The 22,500-nt window shown below is 52.1% G+C and overlaps 2 protein-coding genes across 6 annotated transcripts in view; both read left to right on the top strand.

Annotated features, from left to right (window-relative positions):
- The window catches only part of LOC126572430 (RYamide receptor), a 53,821-nt gene extending 44,031 nt beyond the window's left edge, over nt 1–9,790 (top strand). For both annotated transcript variants that reach the window (XM_050231751.1, XM_050231760.1), the window contains exons 6-9: nt 8,251–8,319; nt 8,421–8,658; nt 9,490–9,575; nt 9,659–9,790. In XM_050231751.1, the coding sequence (XP_050087708.1) occupies nt 8,251–8,319; nt 8,421–8,658; nt 9,490–9,575; nt 9,659–9,691 (426 nt within the window). In that variant the 3' untranslated portion in view covers nt 9,692–9,790. The remainder of the gene's footprint in view (nt 1–8,250; nt 8,320–8,420; nt 8,659–9,489; nt 9,576–9,658) is intronic.
- Nucleotides 9,791–17,496: 7,706 nt separating this feature from the next.
- Nucleotides 17,497–22,500, top strand: part of LOC126569182 (uncharacterized) — a 5,214-nt gene continuing 210 nt past the window's right edge. The window contains exons 1-6 of one of the 4 annotated variants that reach the window (XM_050226126.1): nt 17,497–17,730; nt 19,063–19,153; nt 19,712–19,776; nt 19,891–20,072; nt 20,295–20,716; nt 20,787–22,500. The exon at nt 20,787–22,500 is cut by the window's right edge and continues 210 nt beyond it. In XM_050226126.1, the coding sequence (XP_050082083.1) occupies nt 19,069–19,153; nt 19,712–19,776; nt 19,891–20,072; nt 20,295–20,716; nt 20,787–22,129 (2,097 nt within the window). In that variant the 5' untranslated portion in view covers nt 17,497–17,730; nt 19,063–19,068 and the 3' untranslated portion in view covers nt 22,130–22,500. Of the gene's footprint in view, nt 17,731–18,197; nt 18,243–19,062; nt 19,154–19,711; nt 19,777–19,887; nt 20,073–20,294; nt 20,717–20,786 lie in introns of those variants that run through there. The other 3 variants (XM_050226135.1, XM_050226109.1, XM_050226117.1) reach the window with 3 other exon arrangements.

The raw sequence follows: 22,500 nt of genomic DNA, 5'->3' as shown, positions 1-22,500 counted from the left end.
TCGTTTTTCAAAATGCAAATTAAAGTTAAAAAAAAAAACAACGGTGACAAATTTTGAAAAAAACGAAACCAACCCTCGCGGTGTGTTGCTTGTGTTTTACTTTCCCCCCTATCCAACCGAACCGCCGAACCGATTCCTGTGCGTTCACTTCCATCCCCGAAAACGAAGTAACAAAAAAAAACGGGGGAAAAACCGGCGGGTAACCGGACCAAAGTCGAATTCGGTTTCACTTTCACGACCGTACCATGTCGTGCCAAATCCCGTGCCAAGGAGCGGTGGAGCCAAAACAAAAACAAAAAAAAGGGAAGCAAAACCGGGAACTTTTTTCGATTCGCGCAGCTGGACTTTTACTTTTACTTCGATTCGATCGGGCGCCGCCGGAGTAATAAAAAAAAAAATAATAATAACCGGATGTAAAGCCGTGGCGGCAGATGCAGCAAGCGCGACAGCCACACTGCAACACGCAAGTGTCCGTGGGAGGTGGCTTATGGCACTGGCGGAGGTCTTGCGTCGTGACTTTCAATTGATTCCCTCCGATGGTGAGGTGAATGCGGTGCGGTGATGATGATGATGAGGAAGGAAGAGGCACCAGAGCAGAAGGGGAAGAAGGAGGAGGTGATAAAGTGAAGGAAGTGGCCAACACAACCAGAAGCTGCTTTCAGAGGCTCAGAGAAGAAGCGACGATCACTTCCGCCCTCGCAGCATAATTCCTCCGGACGGTTCGGTGTTGTACGTGTTTTTTTTTTGTTTTGTTTTGTTTGTGAGGTAGGCAGCTCAAGGAGGGAGTTTGTGTTGCGGTGGCTCATTTCACAACCCACCCCGAGGGGGGTTTGCATCGTTTTTCCATTTCATTTTCCCGCGCCGCACCGTGTGGGTAACCTTTTGAATTGTCCGCTCCTCTTCGTTCAACCCTCCCCGCGCGCCTCCCGTGCGGACTAAATGAAGAAAAGAAAAGCGTCTGGGAAAATAAACCCTCCCCCCAAACAGTCCTCTCCCGCTAACGCCACGCTATCGTCTGCGCCGGATCGCAAATGAAGCGAGCGAGAGACGAACATCAGCAGCAGCAGCAGCAGCAACAAAAACACAATGCAATCCCCCGTACCACCTTCTCCATTCAGTGTCTGGCGGGGTGGAAGGAAGGGTAAGCTTAGGCGGCTTCCTCACGCTCCGCCAGGGCAACCGGGTTGAACGGGCTGACGAAGCGGACAGCTTCCAGTGTTGCCTGTGGTCATGGCAAGCGGTTGCTAGTAGCAGCAGAGCGAGAATCGCGCATCTCCCGCGATGGGGATGCGGTATGGGAAGCCCCAGAGGGGATGATCATCTTCCGCACTTCTTGCTGTGGCTGTACCATTTCTTTTTCATCTGTTTTCGCCCCGGGAGTGGTGGTTTGAACTGGCTACTGGCTGTTATACGTTGCTGTTGATTTCCCGACTGTTTGATGGTTTCAAGTGTGGTCCATCTCCACTCCCGGTGCCGATACCGGTTCCGATTATCCAGAGCATCCTCCAAAAAAGATTTGGCAACTTTTGGCAACTGGGCCCGGAAAAAAAGATTTGGCAACTGGGCCCGGAGCGAGCCCGGAAACAGCCCGGAACCGAGTGCTCCGATCACCATAATCCAAACGGGGCAAACGCAAATTGAGCAACAACAGCAGTAAACGCCACGCCACGAGCGGCACGATTGTGCTACGATTACGATGCAGATTCAACTCCCCTCTCTCTCTCTCTCTCTCTCTCTTCGCCCTTTTTTCCCACCCTGTGTTGCTGAAGATCGCTGCACGTCGAATCGTGATCGTGCGCTGCGTGCCCGGCTGCACCTCGCAAGAGCCTCAAAATTAACATTTAAACCCAGCCCCAGCCATTCGCTGGCGCTGCGGACTGCGTAACGGAAATTATCGCATTTAAATCTCCGGTTCTTCTTTTGTTTTCCTCTGTTTGTACGCTACACGTTTGCGTTGCGACCGGTTCGGTTGAGTAAGTTGACTTCCAACCACTTGTCGGGCCCCTCTTTCTCCTTTCCTCTCTGTTGCTTTCTTTCTTGCTTGCTTTGGATTTTTTTCCCCCCACATCTCGCCTTCTCTGCTTATTCGCGCGCGCTTGGTCGCGCCGAAGCTGTCCGGTTTTCAATCGCGAACAGAAACCAGAAGGAGAAGGAGAAGAGTATGGAGATGAAATGATTCACGTGCGTTTTGGCTGCTCGCGGGAATCGAGAATCGCTCAACAACGGCCAGTCGCCGCGAGCAAACTGAGAAAAGTAAAACGATTTGCGCGCAGAGCCCCCAGCGTGTCTTGGCACCCTTGGTATGGTACAGCGTGTTTGGCTTCCCCTCTACACACAGAGATTGTTTGAATACCTTTAAATACAATACATCGGTTTGATTGGTTTCGAGCGGTCGAGCACGGTGCGAAGTCAACAGCGAATTTACCGGAAAAATCACCGATTCCTTTTGCGAGGAAAAAAAAAACAGCGCCCGAACATGAAACCACCGTGCGTGATCCGGTGCACAGCGATTGCATCTCCAAAAATACGCTCCAAACTCGGCCGGAGCGTCCACGGCGTTAAAGGACACGGAAAGGGACAGGATTCCAGTGCAGTGGGTGAGTAAGGACCACGGTAGGACCGTCATTTGTTTGTTTGCCGCAAGCTGAATTGCAGTGCCCTCAGTCCTTTGATCCACTGACCTCTGAGCTGGAGCGCTGAGTTGAGTTGAGTGAGCTGTCACCGGCAGTTGATGTTTCGAAAAAGAAAGGGAGAGAGAGAGAGAGAGAGTGCACGAGAAGCACAAGTCAACTGCCAGTCAGTCAGTCGTGGCAGGACGCTCGTTCCAAGGTTGGCAAACAGTGTAGCGTGATGGTAAGGGATGAAAAGGGGTTGAACACACGGGTTCGCCACACCGAGCGCCCTGAACTGGACAAAGCGAACTGCCGGGGTTGATATTCTACCACTCGCCACCGCCACCCCCTGACTGAAGTTGATACACATTTTATTTGCGTTTTTTTTTTTGTTTTGGACCCCTGGACTGCTCGGTATCGTCCTCGTATCCAACGTATTGGCTCCAAAAACGGCCCAGTAGCGGCAGTTGTCGCGTGTGTTTGATCACCCCCTGCGGTGGGGGTGGGAGGCACCCTTGGTTTGTCTTTGTTCCGCCGGGCCCGCTGGGCAGACGCAAATGGAGAAGGAGAGGGGGCCGCACAAGAGCGCAGCGCAGCGAAACATAAAACATAATAGAGCAAGAGTTGAGCAGGGATGGGGGGGGAGATGGGGGTGATCTGTACAAACAAACAAAAATGGCGGAAAGGAAGGCCACAGATGGGCCACGCCACTTGATTAGCTCTCATAGCTCGCTCGCTGGTGCTGCTCCAACTATTGTTCCGAGTTTTATCAATAATCGGTCAGTTCTGTGTATGGGTTCCTGGTCTGGAATCGCTGGCATTGTCGCCCCGGGTGCGCCCTCGTTTCGTTCGTTGCTCCCTTTTCAATTTCAATGGACCCTCAAGCTCAATTACCGCGTAGTAGGGTGTAAGTTGTGGCCGCAATCACGCAACACCCGACATACCGAGCCGAGATTGCCGTGATAAGCCGGTGCCGGTAGGGATGATGGCGATGGTCAGCTCATCACGAGGCTGTCAGTCTGACTCGTTAATGCCGGGTCATATCCTTTGATCCGCTCCGCTCTTTATCCCTTCATGTTGATGTGCTGCTGCTGCTGCTTAACTCCATTCCAGCTTCCAGCTGGGGCATCCAGGGCCAGCAAGGGCTCTCCATAATCCTTGACCGATGCTTTACGAGACCACATAAGCGAGGTGCGAACGAGTTCGAGTTCGGTTGGCTGTTTCCACGCACGATGCAGCGATTGAGTGGTTTAGTGGTCCATCGTCCTTGACACTTTTCGATGGATTACGGGGTCATCGAGGGGTTGAAAGATAAGCCACGGGGGTGCCAATGATGCAGGGGATGCGCTCTTGATCCTGGCTGTACTGCTCTGAGGGGACCATTTAGTGAAATGGCGCGGCACCCGGCTGCTGGTGACCCCACCGGCCGAAAAGGTTACTCCCGAATGGTTCGGTTTGCCTTCGGCGGTGGAGAGATACTGGGCCGCTGGCTGCGGCGTGACTGCTGCTGTCATCGTCAGCCGCCAGCGCCAGTGCCGGTGCCCGTTTTGCAATAAATTAATGCTGGCCCATGTGAATTGAAGGGCTGAACGTGAAAACCAAAAGCATAAAAGTAGAAGTAGAGGGAAGGACAAAAAAACGAGGAAACCGTCACGCGGAACGCGCCGATGCTGCAATTCCCTTACCTTCTCTTACCCGGGCGGGGAGAGTTTCTCGATTTTTCCCCGATCCCGCGGGAACCCCCCGGGAGAAGGGGAAAAATAAGGGTCCCACTGGTTGACCTTTTGCGATGCAGACCGTTTCGTGACACAAAAAAAAACGCGGACACAGCTGGAGCCGGTTCGATGAAATGTCATCCCCGACAAGTGCAGCAGACTAGCTAGCCTACCCCTCGAGGATACTTTTTTTTGTGGGCGGATGGTGAAACCGGTGAAAGGCTGCTGATCCATCGGCGTGATGGGATGTAGTGCGCTTCGTTGGCATCCGCTCACCACGGAACAACCTTCGGGAGAGCGACGGATAGAATCGAACGGCCAGTCAGTACGCGGCAACCGAAATTTCCTCCATAACGTACCATTACATCAACCGCCACCCTCCTCTTTGCCACTCTATTAAAGCCTGCAACCAGTGGGGTGCATAGATGGCATAATAATGATAAGTGAAGTGTCATTGACATATCTCTTTTCATTCCTCTAACCCCTTTCTTCCGTTCTCTTCACTCTTACTCTCTCTCTCTCTCTGCCATCGTTGTAATGCTTTCATGACAAGCACGCACATAAGCACAGCAAAGTTATCCTTTCGTCTCGAAACAAATGAAACTTTACGACGTTTCCGATGCCATCACTGGCGAGAGAGTGGCACACGTACATGACTTCGCCCTCCCTGCCACCCTGCACTGCCCCTGAGCAACCCCCTGCACATCATCCGAATGCGAGGAGACTAAAACGCGGAATTAGTTTAGGTATTATCGTGGTCGCTTTTATCCAACCCCCTCACAGTGACGTAAACGCTGCCTTTCCCCCACTCCCTCTTACGATGCATCCCGTTGAATCGAAAACAATCGTCCTTTTATAGAATTACCGAAGCCCAATTTCTGCCCAAAAAAGGCTCGATTTTTGACGATTTTTTGTAACGTAACTATTCAACTTTGATTTTCCAAATGAATGGCATATTAAACTGCAACCTTTGAAGAATATTTGGTTTTATTTTGAGGAAGATTGATTAAAAACTTCATCCATGGCATCAAATTTCCGAAGGTGCGCCTGCGAAAAGATACTTTTTACGGTGCCCATCGTAGCTGTGTGATGGGTAATCTGAAATATGAAACTCAATACTCTTTTGAAAGATTATAAGTTTATCTAGGTAGCCCCGTTGAGTTTTTGTTGATATTTAGATTTTTCGTTTTTTGGCAGAGTTTTAAAGTTGAAAAAGTGATCACACTGTGATCGAAACCGGGTTCGTCGCTTAAAGTCTCTTGATTTTGGACCAAAAATGGCTCATTTTTGACGATTTGTTTCTAGAAAACTATCTACCTATACACGATTCTGCAAATGCCACGATAAACTACAACTTTTCAACTATATTTGGTCGTAGTTTGGGGAAGATTCAATAAAAACTTTATCGATGGCGGCAAATTTGCCGCGAGAGTGCATGTTTCCCAAAAATGGACTTTTTTCGGTATCTTTGTTCATTTTGCATCGATTGATACAAAAATGTTACACAATATTGTTGAAAGGATCAGCATTCATGGAAAAATGTTAAAAATGAGTTTCAAAAATTAAATACCTTGGCCAGATGCTACATTGACAGCAAAGCGACAGCAGTGGCTGCGATAGTGGTAGCGATGGTGCTTGGTGGTGGTGGTGGTGGAAAACCCCAAACTTTGCGCAACCTGTTCGCCAGCGAGCTGTCCTGTGTTCAAGTTCACCAAGTGCACGAGTTTAGCTGGCTAGGAAGTTTTCCACTCGCTGAACACTCGCAGATACGACGGGATGGTGCTTAGGGAAAGGGGAAGCAAGTGATAAGGGACAGTGCACATTGACAAGTTGGCCGGCAACCGGTGCAGTGCCCGGTGTATTCTCATTAGGGTTGCTTCTGCCCGCGTGCGCTACTGCTCGCTTGCCGATTCGCACACTCTCGTTCTCCCTGCCCGGTTTTTGGTCTGGTTAGTCTGGCCCTGGCCTGGGACAGGGGACAGATAGTTTGTAGTTGTGCCGTGGTGCAAGCGTGCGCGACAAGTTTCTGAGATTTAATTTGATTGTCGCCCGATAACACTCGCAGGTAGCCAAAGACGAGGTGGCAGATGAGGGGTTGCTGGGAGGGTTCCAGTAACTCCAGTGATGGCGGTAGTGTAGGTAAAGCGAAAAACTTTCCATTTTCCCAACCTCGCCGCCACCACCGCCGTCGCTGCCGCTGCTGATTTGATGAAATAAATGCAAATGAATTTTCGGGATGATGAAATGGTCACGGGTGCACCTTACTGCCAATGCTGGTGCGCGATGCACGGTTCCCCCGTTCGACCAGGGTCCAGTCCTGACAGCGACTAGGCGGAGCATAACCTCCCCGCGTCCCTTTCTTCTCCGATTCCGTTCTCTTTCCCCTTTTGGGAAAAATCCATCCGGGTCATAGACCAAGCCGCACACACAGCGCAAACACCCCCACGCTCGCGCTGGTCGGTCGGGGATGAAAAAGGCTAGCGAAAGGTCTCGCGCCCAACGTGCAGCGACGGCGGTGCAGTGCGGTCGAGGGGGAAAGGTGGTTTCATTTCCGTTTCCCCTCGGAACGAACCCACCTCCTCCCTTCTGCGCACAGATTTTCTTTCAACGCCATCCATCGGAAGCGCGCCGCTGGTTCAGGGGTGTGTGGGAGACGCTACGTTAGTGGTTACTATTCTGGCATACCGATCCTTCAACTACTACCTTTTGAGGGACACAAAGAGAGAGAGAGAGAGGGAGTGAGGGAGATGGTGGGCAAATTGTACCGAAGATGAAGGATGATGATGTGTTGCAGTCTCGTCTCGGCAGCTCTGCTCCGTTTATCTGCCAATCAGCATCAGGAACACACGTGACCCCCGCTTTGTGCATTCGCTAGTAGGAGCAACAGTAAAGACGAAGAGCTGATGAAGAGCTGACGAAGAGCTGAAGGTCGGATGGCCTGCTGATTTGCATTGCAAATGGCACCAATAAGGGAATAGGTTGGGGGAAGGAATTGCAACGGCAACCCACTGCACTGGAGGGGGTGTGTGGGCCGGCCAGGTGAACCAGAGGCCAACGAACGGGCATTGTGGCCTAGCATAGGTGACCAGCATCCTTCAGCATTCCCCGAAGCGAACGGGGTTGAATACGAATTTAATAATGGTTTAGGGTAATCGCCGGAAAAAGAGGACACAGAGGGCAGTAAAGAGGGGGGGATGTGTTGCTATTCAAGCGGTTCCACTTTTCCGGTTAGTTACATACACAAACGTCAGCCCGGGAAGGGAGCAGAGGGCAACCAAAGGGATGGTTCAGTAAGAGGGTGGGGATGGAAACACTGTAGAGACATCGAAGGGTTCAAATTGCGATGACGCAAGGCCGCGGAAGAAGGGTGACCCCGCGGAGGCACCTCAGCAGTAATTATAACAAAGCGCCCTAGCCCACCGAGCGACCATTAGTCATCAGGCGATCCGATCCGGCTTTCGTGCGCCCCCCCCCCCCCCCCCCCCCCCCGCTGGCCGGCGGTAAACAAACAAGAGTTGATGTGCTCGCCGTGTCGCGTCACGTGCTGCCTAATTCGCGCCACAATTCACCGGATTCGGTGCTCGGGTTCGTTAATAAACACACTGCCACAATGCCGGGCCCCATGCCCGGCACTGCAATTAGACCGAAAGCTATGCTAATCCCCCCCCCTTTCCATAATGCATTCCACATCGTGACAGCGGGACACGGACGCTGACAGCCAGTAGTAGTGACACCTCAGTGATCCGTTGCATTATCCTTGTTAAAGCTTTAAGCTCATCTGCAGCTGCAATCTTGGCATTTGATTGGCGATTGGCTGATGGCTCTCTAGTTCTGTGTGTTGGATTCTCGGTGTTGCCCCCTTTTGACTTTCCACTTCCTTATGCTCTAATGGCTTCCCTTTCTTTACCCTCGCTCGTTCGCAGATGATCAAGATGATGGTGATCGTGGTGATCGTGTTTACGATCTGCTGGCTACCCTTCAACTTTCTCATGGTAAGTATCCCTTTTCGCTTTGTTTTTTTGCACCCCTACTCTACCGTTCTCTCTCTCTCTCTCTCTCTCTCTCTCTCTCTCTCTCTCTCTCTCTGTCTCAGCTAATGAAGCTAGAGTCCTCGTGGGAGCTGTTGCCATACTTCTGGTTCGCCTTTCACTGGCTGGCGATGTCGCACAGTTGCTACAATCCGATCATCTACTGCTACATGAACGCGCGCTTCCGCAGCGGTTTCATCCTGGTGCTGCACGGGGTGCCGGGACTGCAGCAGATCTGCTGCTGCATCCGCCACTCGCCCCCAACCATCGCCCGCAACGTCGGTTCCAGCGTCGCGCTCGCCGGTGAGATGAATGGTCGCATTTACGGGGCCGGCGCACTCAGGCGCAAGGCGAAAGTGCGAGTTAGGTGCCACCCAGACTAACACCACCTCAACACCTCCCGGACTGAGTTCACTCCTTTTTCGAGTTTTCCAGTTCTCTCGTTTTTTTTTTCTCTCTTTCTTCGTTTTAACTGCCTGCCAATGCGTGTGCCTGTCTGTTGTTTGTTTTGTTTGTGTTGTTGTCGTTGTTGTTTTTTTTTTGTTCTTCTAAAGTCCCGTCATTCCCGTGCACTCTGCACTCTGCAACTCGCACCTCGCATTCTCATTTGCCTGCCACTAGCGCGACAAACCGTTGCTGGGGCTGTTTCTGAGCGCAACGTAAGCGAGCGACCGAGCGAGGTCATTTGCGTTCGCTTCAATTCATCCATCCATTCACACACGTATGCCGGCTGTCCGGAAGTCTTCCCCTTCACCAGGCATGCCCATTCATCCGTAGGCTGTTAGTGTTACGGAAAAGTGGCTGCCATTGTCCCATTGCATTACTTGCCCATCATTCGCACACCCAGTGGTCGACACCACTGTAGTCACAGTTGTTCTACGCTCGTAGTCAGAGGCCTGCTTAGAGAGGATGTTCTATCTGCCGCTACTGCTTTGCCGTACTGTTCGTTCGGCACCTTCACAATCCGGATCCCATGTGCCTTGTGTTGCTCGTCTAGCTATAGCCCTCTCTTAACCGCTGCCCTCTCTACCTGAGAGGCTGTATGCTCTGCACCGGCATAGCACTGATTTTCCGGATTTCCACTTTCCCCTCCTTTCAATGCAAACGCGCCCTGGACACCCGGCACCCAAGCAGGAATCGATGAAGTATCGCATCTGCATCGAGTTAACACATGTACCACATACATAAGCACCAGAAGGAAACCGAACCTGCACGCACAGGTAAGCGCCGGTGAAGCGCGGGGCGTCACTCCCTGCCCCACTGTCTCCCATAACTGACTCGCTTGGCCGGTCGTTTGACGCAGGTACAGTCGACCGAGACATCCCTGTTGCGGTGATACCAGCAGAGCTACGACTAGAGTGGCCCGTTCCGCTCCGCAAGGAATGGTTCCACCAGCGAGCGGAACAGGAGCGGGACGGGAGCGTCGGATGGAGGCAATGGTGGCGGTGGTGGTGGTGGTGGTGGTGGTGGTGGCCGCAATCGGCACTGCCACTGGGACGACGAGCGGACGAACGGGGAAGCGCGCAGCGAACCGTCGCAGCCGCAGCTAATTGAGCTGATCATTCTGGAGACGAACGAGGAACCGGTTCCGACGGAAGATCTACGAACGACAACGGTGCTTCAGGATCCGTAATCGCCGGAAGGAAGGCCCGAATGTCACACACCGAGCACCGAGAGCTCTCTAAAATCAAATTCATCTACACAAAGTACACCTGAGCAGGGGGAGGGCCGCCAGCTGTATAAATTGGTTCGTCAACTGAGTGGCACTAGATAGCTAAAAACAAGGGAGAGGGGGGGGGGGGGTTGGGGAGGTGGGTGGCGACCATCTTTTCGCCCTTTTAGTTCGGGGCGCCCTTTTTTGTTCGGGGGCGTTTGATGGATCCATCGAACGGCCACGACGTCCACGGCATGTTGCCCTCGGCGACAGTGGATTGGACATGTTTGCGTTGATAAAACCACTGCAATGGCCATTCTGCCAGCTTCTGAGATGAGCCCCGTTTGGCATTGAGATGCGACGCGCAGCGACTGGTTTGGGTTGGCCAAGGCCAAGTAGCCAAGCTGATGTACATAAGAAATGCGCCGCAACAATTGGCCCACTTTCGGCCATAAACGAAACTTCAACTACATTGCGACATTCTCTCGACTGCGAAATGTGTAGCTATCCTTACTGCGTGAGCTCAGCAGCTGCCCAGCCCAGCCATTCGATGAAGACGCCAGTCGGCGGCGGTTGATTGAAGGTGCGGGACCAGAAAAGGAAAACTCATCACACCCCCGCCCAACGCTCCGCCTCCAATTCATAAGGCACCTTTCCCTTTGCCAGGCAGGAGCAACCATCGCAGTAGCAGTATGGGTAAGTAGTAGTAGTATTAGTAGTAGTAGTACGGGCATTGGAACAGTGCAGAGACGCTATTGTGTCCGCCTTTGCTATTGCGTACCGCAAGATGCAGTTACGTCGAGCAGAAGTGGCCTAGGTAGTAAGTTTAGCTCGTGTAAAAACAGGAGGTTTGGGCCTTCGTGGGGCAGGGTCAGGAGGTCTCAAGGAAATCAAGGACGGCATCGGTTTGGATTGCGGGCATTGGCAGTTGCATAAATGTACGTTAAACGCTAGCATAATTGGAATCATGTGATGGAACCACTCTCTCATAGCCTCTTACCGTTCTTGGCCCACGGTGCAAGAGGCTGCCACTAAATGTTATGGAATTATTGTATTTGTTCATTACCGATAAATATATACACATACACACATACCTATCGTTGTTTTTCTGTGCATGTGTGTGACGGTTGGTGTTGGGTCGCCGTAGCGTAGAGCGTCTTAAGTAGGCAATGCCTAGCAGTAATACAGCCTTAAACGTTCCTTCTCCACCATTTCCCTCTACCCTTCACCAGCTATCTCTAGAAAAGCTATCTTTTAGTAAAAGGGGGGCTGTAGTATTTAATTTTTTGGGTGAAATTTATTTTAAAGGTTTGTTTTTGAATGCCAATTGATGTTGGGTATTGCAGCAAAAAGGCTCATAATTTTCAAAGTCATTAAATACGTCCGGAGCGCGGTGTCCGCTGGGCGGGCTGGTTCGGTGCCGGTGTTACCCTGCTGTGGTGCTGGTGCCATAAGTTGGCGCCGCTCGACATCGTGCGTAGCGAATTCCAGTACGAGCCGGGCAGTGCGGCCCAGTACGCGCCCAGTAGTGCCCCCAAACCCTTCACCGCCTTTATATAGTTCACTAAAGGTAATGGTAACCACACCTAGTCATTAAGTTATTCGCGCATAATTAGTGCGCATACACCAACACGTGTTTATTCGAATAAACAGACGGCACAGACGTGTGTTGTTGTTTCGTGGCTGCGCAGCGCGCGAAGCACGCCCTCCATAAGTTATGCGTTACGGTCGAGTTGCTTCCTTTCTTCGTCCTTCATTGCTCGCGAAAAAGGGGAAAGAAATCATAATGCTGCGTGCCACAGGATGATCGGTGGGTGGCCTACACTAGGAAGGCGTACAACCAGTTAGGATGGGAAAGAAACGCGCCCTTGAACCATTGAAATCCTGCGGAAAAGCCGCTCAGAAATTTTCCGCGCGCAGGATCGTAATTTTCGCTCGAAAGAAATAGTAAATTTGCTTGCTACAGAATCATCGGTGGGTGGCCTACACTTGGAAGGCGTACAAACAGGTAGGATGGGAAAGAAAAGCGCTCTAGAACCGTTGAAATCCAGCGGAAAACCCGCTCAACTCTTTTCCGCGCGCAGGATCAAAGAATGCGCTCGAAAGAAATCATAATGCTGCGTGCTACAGGGTCATCAGTGGGTGGCCTACACTTGGAAGGCGTACAAACAGGTAGGATGGGAAAGAAAAGCGCTCTAGAACCGTTGAAATCCAGCGGAAAACCCGCTCAACTCTTTTCCGCGCGCAGGATCGAAGAATGCGCTCGAAAGAAATCATAATGCTGCGTGCTACAGGGTCATCAGTGGGTGGGCTACACTTGGAAGGCGTACAACCAGGTAGGATGGGAAAGAAAAGCGCTCTAGAACCGTTGAAATCCAGCGGAAAACCCGCTCAACTCTTTTCCGCGCGCAGGATCGAAGAATGCGCTCGAAAGAAATCATAATGCTGCGTGCTACAGGGTCATCAGTGGGTGGCCTACACTTGGAAGGCGTACAAACAGGTAGGATGGGAAAGAAAAGCGCTCTAGAACCGTTGAAATCCAGCGGAAAACCCGCTCAACTCTTTTCCGCGCGCAGGATCGAAGAATGCGCTCGAAAGAAATCATAATGCTGCGTGCTACAGGGTCATCAGTGGGTGGCCTACACTTGGAAGGCGTACAAACAGGTAGGATGGGAAAGAAAAGCGCTCTAGAACCGTTGAAATCCAGCGGAAAACCCGCTCAACTCTTTTCCGCGCGCAGGATCAAAGAATGCGCTCGAAAGAAATCATAATGCTGCGTGCTACTGGGTCATCAGTGGGTGGCCTACACTTGGAAGGCGTACAAACAGGTAGGATGGGAAAGAAAAGCGCTCTAGAACCGTTGAAATCCAGCGGAAAACCCGCTCAACTCTTTTCCGCGCGCAGGATCGAAGAATGCGCTCGAAAGAAATCATAATGCTGCGTGCTACAGGGTCATCAGTGGGTGGGCTACACTTGGAAGGCGTACAACCAGGTAGGATGGGAAAGAAAAGCGCCCTAGAACCGTTGCAATCCAGCGGAAAATGCTTGGAAATGGATCAAAATTATTTTCGCGCAGGCTCAAAAACGGCAGAAAAACCGGCAAAACCGGGAGCAAACCGGATTTCTACTAGGGGAACATACTACCAGCGCAGGTGGATGCGTTTTTTCTTTGGCGGCAGCGCCATCTAGTGGGAACAGGTTAGGTGCCTGAGATAGGTTGGTGTCTCGGATAGATTTTCGAGCATACTGTTCAGCGCCATCTAGTGATAACAGGTTAGGTGTCTAAGGCAGGTTGGTGTCTCGGATAGATATTCGACCACCACTAGATGGCGCTCATTCCAAGCGTGCAGCCGCATCCACCTGCGCTGGTAGTATGTTCCCCTAGTAGAAATCCGGTTCGCTCCCGGTTTTGCCGGTTTTTCTGCCGTTTTTGAGTCTGCGCGAAAATCATTTTGATCCATTTCCAAGCATTTTCCGCTGGATTGCAACGGTTCTAGGGCGCTTTTCTTTCCCATCCTACCTGGTTGTACGCTTTCCAAGTGTAGGCCACCCACTGATGACCCTGTAGCACGCAGCATTATGATTTCTTTCGAGCGCATTCTTTGATCCTGCGCGCGGAAAAGAGTTGAGCGGGTTTTCCGCTGGATTTCAACGGTTCTAGGGCGCTTTTCATTCCCATCCTACTTGGTTGTACGCCTTCCAAGTGTAGCCCACCCACCGATGATTCTGTAGCAAGCAGCATTATGATTTCTTTCGAGCGCATTCTTTGATCCTGCGCGCGGAAAAGAGTTGAGCGGGTTTTCCGCTGGATTTTAACGGTTCTAGAGCGCTTTTCTTTCCCATCCTACCTGTTTGTACGCCTTCCAAGTGTAGGCCACCCACTGATGACCCTGTAGCACGCAGCATTATGATTTCTTTCGAGCGCATTCTTTGATCCTGCGCGCGGAAAAGAGTTGAGCGGGTTTTCCGCTGGATTTCAACGGTTCTAGGGCGCTTTTCATTCCCATCCTACTTGGTTGTACGCCTTCCAAGTGTAGCCCACCCACCGATGATTCTGTAGCAAGCAGCATTATGATTTCTTTCGAGCGCAATCTTCGATCCTGCGCGCGGAAAAGAGTTGAGCGGGTTTTCCGCTGGATTTTAACGGTTCTAGAGCGCTTTTCTTTCCCATCCTACCTGTTTGTACGCCTTCCAAGTGTAGGCCACCCACTGATGACCCTGTAGCACGCAGCATTATGATTTCTTTCGAGCGCATTCTTCGATCTTGCGCGCGGAAAAAAGAGTTGAGCGGGTTTTCCACTGGATTTCAACGGTTCTAGGGCGCTTTTCATTCCCATCCTACTTGGTTGTACGCCTTCCAAGTGTAGCCCACCCACCGATGATTCTGTAGCAAGCAGCATTATGATTTCTTTCGAGCGCAATCTTCGATCCTGCGCGCGGAAAAGAGTTGAGCGGGTTTTCCGCTGGATTTTAACGGTTCTAGAGCGCTTTTCTTTCCCATCCTACCTGTTTGTACGCCTTCCAAGTGTAGGCCACCCACTGATGACCCTGTAGCACGCAGCATTATGATTTCTTTCGAGCGCATTCTTCGATCTTGCGCGCGGAAAAGAGTTGAGCGGGTTTTCCGCTGGATTTTAACGGTTCTAGAGCGCTTTTCTTTCCCATCCTACCTGTTTGTACGCCTTCCAAGTGTAGGCCACCCACTGATGACCCTGTAGCACGCAGCATTATGATTTCTTTCGAGCGCATTCTTTGATCCTGCGCGCGGAAAAGAGTTGAGCGGGTTTTCCGCTGGATTTCAACGGTTCTAGGGCGCTTTTCATTCCCATCCTACTTGGTTGTACGCCTTCCAAGTGTAGCCCACCCACCGATGATTCTGTAGCAAGCAGCATTATGATTTCTTTCGAGCGCAATCTTCGATCCTGCGCGCGGAAAAGAGTTGAGCGGGTTTTCCGCTGGATTTTAACGGTTCTAGAGCGCTTTTCTTTCCCATCCTACCTGTTTGTACGCCTTCCAAGTGTAGGCCACCCACTGATGACCCTGTAGCACGCAGCATTATGATTTCTTTCGAGCGCATTCTTCGATCTTGCGCGCGGAAAAGAGTTGAGCGGGTTTTCCGCTGGATTTTAACGGTTCTAGAGCGCTTTTCTTTCCCATCCTACCTGTTTGTACGCCTTCCAAGTGTAGGCCACCCACTGATGACCCTGTAGCACGCAGCATTATGATTTCTTTCGAGCGCATTCTTTGATCCTGCGCGCGGAAAAGAGTTGAGCGGGTTTTCCGCTGGATTTCAACGGTTCTAGGGCGCTTTTCATTCCCATCCTACTTGGTTGTACGCCTTCCAAGTGTAGCCCACCCACCGATGATTCTGTAGCAAGCAGCATTATGATTTCTTTCGAGCGCAATCTTCGATCCTGCGCGCGGAAAAGAGTTGAGCGGGTTTTCCGCTGGATTTTAACGGTTCTAGAGCGCTTTTCTTTCCCATCCTACCTGTTTGTACGCCTTCCAAGTGTAGGCCACCCACTGATGACCCTGTAGCACGCAGCATTATGATTTCTTTCGAGCGCATTCTTTGATCCTGCGCGCGGAAAAGAGTTGAGCGGGTTTTCCGCTGGATTTCAACGGTTCTAGGGCGCTTTTCATTCCCATCCTACTTGGTTGTACGCCTTCCAAGTGTAGCCCACCCACCGATGATTCTGTAGCAAGCAGCATTATGATTTCTTTCGAGCGCAATCTTCGATCCTGCGCGCGGAAAAGAGTTGAGCGGGTTTTCCGCTGGATTTTAACGGTTCTAGAGCGCTTTTCTTTCCCATCCTACCTGTTTGTACGCCTTCCAAGTGTAGGCCACCCACTGATGACCCTGTAGCACGCAGCATTATGATTTCTTTCGAGCGCATTCTTCGATCTTGCGCGCGGAAAAGAGTTGAGCGGGTTTTCCGCTGGATTTTAACGGTTCTAGAGCGCTTTTCTTTCCCATCCTACCTGTTTGTACGCCTTCCAAGTGTAGGCCACCCACTGATGACCCTGTAGCACGCAGCATTATGATTTCTTTCGAGCGCATTCTTCGATCCTGCGCGCGGAAAAGAGTTGAGCGGGTTTTCCGCTGGATTTCAACGGTTCTAGAGCGCTTTTCTTTCCCATCCTACCTGTTTGTACGCCTTCCAAGTGTAGGCCACCCACTGATGACCCTGTAGCACGCAGCATTATGATTTCTTTCGAGCGCATTCTTCGATCCTGCGCGCGGAAAAGAGTTGAGCGGGTTTTCCGCTGGATTTCAACGGTTCTAGAGCGCTTTTCTTTCCCATCCTACCTGTTTGTACGCCTTCCAAGTGTAGGCCACCCACTGATGACGCTGTAGCACGCAGCATTATGATTTCTTTCGAGCGCATTCTTCGATCCTGCGCGCGGAAAAGAGTTGAGCGGGTTTTCCGCTGGATTTCAACGGTTCTAGAGCGCTTTTCATTCCCATCCTACCTGGTTGTACGCTTTCCAAGTGTAGATCTCCCATCGATCATCCTGTGGCACTTAGATTTATGCTTTCTTTCGAGCGCATTCTTCGATCCTGCGCGCGGAAAAGAGTTGAGCGGGTTTTCCGCTGGATTTCAACGGTTCTAGAGCGCTTTTCTTTCCCATCCTACCTGTTTGTACGCCTTCCAAGTGTAGGCCACCCACTGATGACGCTGTAGCACGCAGCATTATGATTTCTTTCGAGCGCATTCTTCGATCCTGCGCGCGGAAAAGAGTTGAGCGGGTTTTCCGCTGGATTTTAACGGTTCTAGAGCGCTTTTCTTTCCCATCCTACCTGGTTGTACGCCTTCCAAGTGTAGGCCACCCGCCGATGATTCTGTAGCAAGCAGATTTATGATTTCTTTCGAGCGCATTCTTCGATCCTGCGCGCGGAAAAGAGTTGAGCGGCTTTTCCGCAGGATTGCAACGGTTGTAGGGCGCTTTTCTTTCCCATCCTACCTGGTTGTACGCCTTCCAAGCGTAGGCCACCCACTGATGACCCTGTAGCACGCAGCATTATGATTTCTTTCGAGCGCATTCTTCGATCCTGCGCGCGGAAAAGAGTTGAGCGGGGTTTCCGCAGGATTTCAATGGTTCTAGGGCGCTTTTCATTCCCGTGTGACTCTTAGCGTTCTTGACGACAGCGAAATGTTCTCGCGAGAATGTGAGATCTTATGAACTCCTTTTCCTCCACATAATGGTGTGGGCCAGCGGACTCCGGCTATTATGAGTTTGAGACCTTTTGAAGTCTCGGAACTGTTAGAGCGCTGAAGCTAGCTGCCTAAACAATCATCCTTGTAAGTCGCCCACACATTGGCTGCGACAAGGAACTCCAAAACATAAATCACGATCGTCAACATTAACCAAATAAACTATCGCATCACCGTAATAAGGACCGTTGTGGCACATCCATTGTGTGGAAGGCTTGATTATGCTGAGTGGGCAAAAGTGTATGCTCTTGTTGTTGTCTCGTTTGTCTTTCGGTCTCCGTTCCGAGGTGGAAATCGCTGTGAAAAGTGGGGAAGTCTTAACAAACTGCAGCCTCCCCCCATCGTTGTCGTTCTCGTTGGAAAAGTCGTGAACCATTTTGTGCTGCATGACTTCACGGGGAAAGTAGATAAACACCTTGCTTTGCACATCCAGTGCGTGAAGCGGTCGTATGCCGTGTTCGCTGTCCTTAATTGAATTACAATTCGCCTTAATTCGCCTCGAAGGTAAGTAATGATCGACTCGTGCTATACCCACTCTCCCCTTCCCCTCACAACTCTTTCCGGCGGGTCCACGATGGACCACAGTGGCCAGGTGATCATAGGCGACGGGACGGGAGTTGGACGCAGGATTCAGGCGATAGAGAGTGGGAACGGAGGTGATGAGGGTGTTGGGATTCGTCGGTGGGACGCAGAAATCCGTGCTAGTGCTCCCCAACCAACGGACATCGATGACGATGACGGGTTTGTGACGCATCTCGTGAGCTCGTGATCGTGAGAATGCGACATTCCGTTCCGCCTCAAGTCAACCGCTCGGCGACCGGCCGTAGCTAGGGGCAACACAGGGGCCCGTGGCCAAGCGCCACACGAAGTGCAGTGAAAGGCAAACACAGACACACACGGGTGCGCGTCGAAGAATCTAATAACGGTCTTCCCCGGTCCGCAGTCCCCAGTCCCCAGTCTCCAGTCTTCAACAATAAACCGCCTTCTAGCAACCGACACCATCAACCTTCTCCTATGTGTGTATGTGTGGAAAAACGGTGTGCCTCGATGGTGCGGCGAATGGAAAATGAGGTTTCCGCCCGAGATGGGACGCTGCGACACGCCAACGGAACCCTCGCCCCCCCCCCCCCCCTTTCCCCACGTTGCCCTAGGGTTTGGGGACGCACATAAAGGAACAGGAATGAGCCCAGCGCAACGCACTGAAACCCTTCCCGTTTTCGTTTTGGTTTCGTTCTAGCTTCTAGCTTTCTCACATTTTTCCCACCACGTTCGCATTCTTCTTTTTCCCTGTCTACCTCTCTCGCTGCTCTGGAATTGGCCTGATTGGTGGTTGTTGTTCCTGGTTGTGGTGGTGCTGCTGTTTTGTTGCTTAGCATAATTTAGAGCAGATCATAATCCACAACATCCCTCTTGCCCTCTGTCACCCTGAACGAGCGGGGAAGAACGAACGGGTGTGCGTCGCCTGCAAGACGCTTTGCGGGGGGAGGGCTGTTATGAGCAGAACCATAAACAGCTGTCTGCTACCTCGTTCACTGTGGCGTTCTAGTCATTTACACGCTGGTAGATTGTGGAATGGCTTCGCACCCTCCTGCGCTCCGTAACGATTGAATGACGAAGCTTCTACACGAGAAAAGGAAGCCACAGGAAGGGCGACTAGCGACTGCGATTAATTGAAGCAGGTCGGCTATCCAAATCCCATCCATTACCTGGATCCCGCGTTGCCTCATCTTCCACTATTCCCATTTCGTTTCCGAGGGCGTCAGTTGGCGACCACTCCCGCTGTACACTATGATCTAGCGCTTTTCATCGCTTTCCTCTGCTTTTGTACCATTTCAGGTGGCTATGAAGAACGTAAGAGCAGCAGCAACAGCAGCAGCAGCAGCAGCACCGGAGGCGACCCTCTCCCCTGATGGAAGCTTTACCGATGGTAAATACCGACCGAATAGCACTAGGAAACCTGCACCTTGCTGCTCAAAACCGGCACAGCGGATGCAATTGATGTGCGAGGGGCTGTGCAACGCGGAACCTATTCCATTCGAGAAGGGGTCAATGTGTGCGCCGCGCTCGAATCGAATCGGTGCGCCAATGCGCCTTTTTCACAGTGCACTAGTTCCGCGCAATCGTCAACCAACCGTGACCGGTATATTGCTGGTTCAGCTTGTTCCCCGTTCAGCATCGATTGCTGTGGCCGGCCTTACCATATGGCCCCGATTTTTGCCGCGCGGTTCGGCGCATCGTCGAAACATCCGATTTTGTGTGTCTTGTGTGCGCTGGCCTTGCATGAGGGCTGCTGCAGATATATCTCGTTGCGCGTGTCGTGTTTGTTGCTTTCGAACACATCATGTTAAACACGAACCTACTATTTGTTGTAGCATACTAGCCTGTAGAACCTCCGCATAGTCCCCTATTCATTGCTAATTGGTGGAATGATACGCACATTCTTTTACTCTCTATTTCTCTCTTTATTTCATCTCGTTACTCGCAGAAACCGGGGCTCGTCCGGTGGGTAAAGCAACTGTACCATCGGCCAGAGATAAATCCCGAAATAGTGTAAGCAATCGAACAGTCGTCGTGGTCGTAAGCACCTATGTCGCCAGCACCAGCTTTGAATGTTGATTTTTATTCGTTTTCGGAAAACGCAACAACGGAAAACGCACGCAGCAGGACCTCACCAGCAGCCAATCGACTTTGGAGAGTTACGCAAGGCTAACACGCAATTCGGAGGGTTCGGATTACTCGTGGACGAGGCAGCCTCGGTCCGCGCGCGCTTCCGATAACATAATCGAGGAGAGAAATCCAACCACCAAAGACGACAGCTCACCAACTGACCATTCAGCAACGCAGCGGTAAGAAGTGAAGGCGGAGAAGATACGGAACACTAACACGCATGTACGGTAGTGGACGCTGTCCTAACACCCTTTTTATCCATTACTATACTGTGCCGTGGCCGGTCCTTGTGCCCTCTATCTATCTATCTCTCGTTCTCTTTCTCTCTCTCTGTTTCTCTTTCTCTTTTTATCTATCTTCCTCTGCCTCTTTTGCTATCTATCTGAACTGTATGCGAGCAGCGAGCTCATGTCTATTCACTCGTCCGATAGTGAATCCCACCGAACGACGACCAGCAGCGGCACGTCCGTCATACTCGATTCTACCACCGACAACCAAACGTCCCTGCTGCAGGTCGTTCACGATGACCTCGAGCTGAGCGCTCTGGCGGCTACGGCTGGTGACTCATACGCCTTCGCAACCAAGAAAGGGGCACACGTTTATCACGGCAAGCAGCACCACAACCGGCACCGCCGCCTATCAGACGGTCTGCCCGGTGTAGGGGAAAGTTATGGCCGAGGAGGAGGCACCCAGTACGCCGTCGGTGGCACACGCGATCTGGACGGGGGAGCACCACAAATCAGCTGCACGTCGCTCTCCGCCATCATGGAGGCCATCAAGGATTCGACGGAATTGATTAATCGCACCATCAGCGAAAAGATGCGTAAGTGAACCATCACCGAATGCCACGCCTTGATCGGTCGGTTGATGTTGCCTTTATCCCGCCATTCCAGGAGATTCGGAACCGATGAGTCGACCGAGGAGCGCGGTCAGCAGCAGTAACAGTCTGCCGACGGCCTCGCGCTTTCACAGTCTGGGCCCTCACAGTCCGTCGCCGTCTGTGCACGCATCCCTGCAGGGTGGTAGTGCATTCCATCAGTCGTACAGCCCGGGCGTCATCTCCGATATGGTGCGCGAGATACGGGAAAATTCACGCGTCCGCGAGGAAGCCTTCATGGCCAACGTGCGCTCGATCATGGAGGATCGCTCCTGGATGCAGAACGAAACGCTGACCCGGCTGACGCGAGACGTGGAGGACCTGAAGCGCGGCTTCCAGTCGGTGCGCACGGACGTGGACGGCATGAAGTCGACGCTCGATGTTATGCGGTCGGAGGTGGCAAACTTCGGGCTTCAGATGAACTACCTGATAGCGCAGCACCAGCAGCTGGCGCACGCACCTCCCAACTATACCACCACCAGCAACCTTACCCACGGTCAACCGACACCTCCACTCCCGCCGATCGTTGTAGGCGGTTTGACAATACGCCGGGGCTTGGATAATTCGTGTCTGCAGCAGCAGCAGAAGCAGCAACAGCAGCAGCTGCAGAAGCAGCAGAAGCAGGCGCAGCAACCGCCGCATCACACCTTTTACCCGGCTGCTACTCCTGCGCGGCTATCAATGCCGCCGGTACCACCGGATGACATTACCGGCAAGTATGGTGCCAAGCCGGGGGGATCCACCGTCTACGAGATGGTACCCAACGCCACAAACCACAATCCACCCTCCTCACCACGGGCCGGCTTGCTGGTGCGCGAGGACGTAAGCACGATCGTCCTCGATGACGACTGCACCAGCGATAACGATTGCTCGCCGATCGTTGTTGGCGATTTAATAATACGCCGGACCATGGATCATTCGTGTCTGCAGCAGCAGCAGCAGCAACCGCCGCATCACCACTTCTATCCGGCGGCTGCTACTACTGCGCGGCTATCAATGCCGCCGGTACCACCAGATGACATTACCGGCGAGTATGGTGCCAAGCCGGGGGGATCCACCGTCTATGCCACAAACCACAACCAGGGCCAGGGTCAGGGCCTGGACGAGTTGCGGGGCCTGTACGAGGAACAAATTGCGGCTCTCACCCGCCGTACCCTCTCGCTGCAGGGCGAACTCGAACTCAGTAAGAGAAGCGGACGGAATGGACACACGTCGCCTCCCGATTCGTTGCCAAATTCGGGCCGCCCAGGGCCGGTTGGCACAACCGTACAGGCCGGTACGAGTTCGCACGGTATGGTTTCACCCCGGGATAACCTGCCGTACCTCCAGATGCTGACCGGACCGGTGACGGACCTTTAACGGACATGATCTTAGCCAAATCGCAACGGTAAATGCAAAACCTTCTTATAACCCACGTGTCGTCAACCTTTCCAGTACGGCGCATAACACAGGAACACATTGGCTCGACTTAATTGGAGTTGGGGCCTGTAGACGCGGTCCTTCGTTTGTGGGAGAGGCGTTGCTGCTGCATCGCTGCAGTTGCTAGTCCTAACCCTCCTCCTTGATATACCGATCCGTTTTACTCCGATCGTAGACTTACTCAGATAGACAGACACACTCTTTCTCGAATGGCTCGCCTAGTAGAGCGGGTAGAGGAGTGAAGACTTAAAAAAACGAACTTATAACACAACAAAAAAAAACTCATACACACACACACACACACACACGCA

Source organism: Anopheles aquasalis, chromosome X (genome assembly GCF_943734665.1).
Source record: "Anopheles aquasalis chromosome X, idAnoAquaMG_Q_19, whole genome shotgun sequence".
NCBI classification, from domain to species: Eukaryota; Metazoa; Arthropoda; class Insecta; order Diptera; family Culicidae; genus Anopheles; species Anopheles aquasalis.
This window is presented reverse-complemented; position numbering and strand designations above follow the sequence as displayed.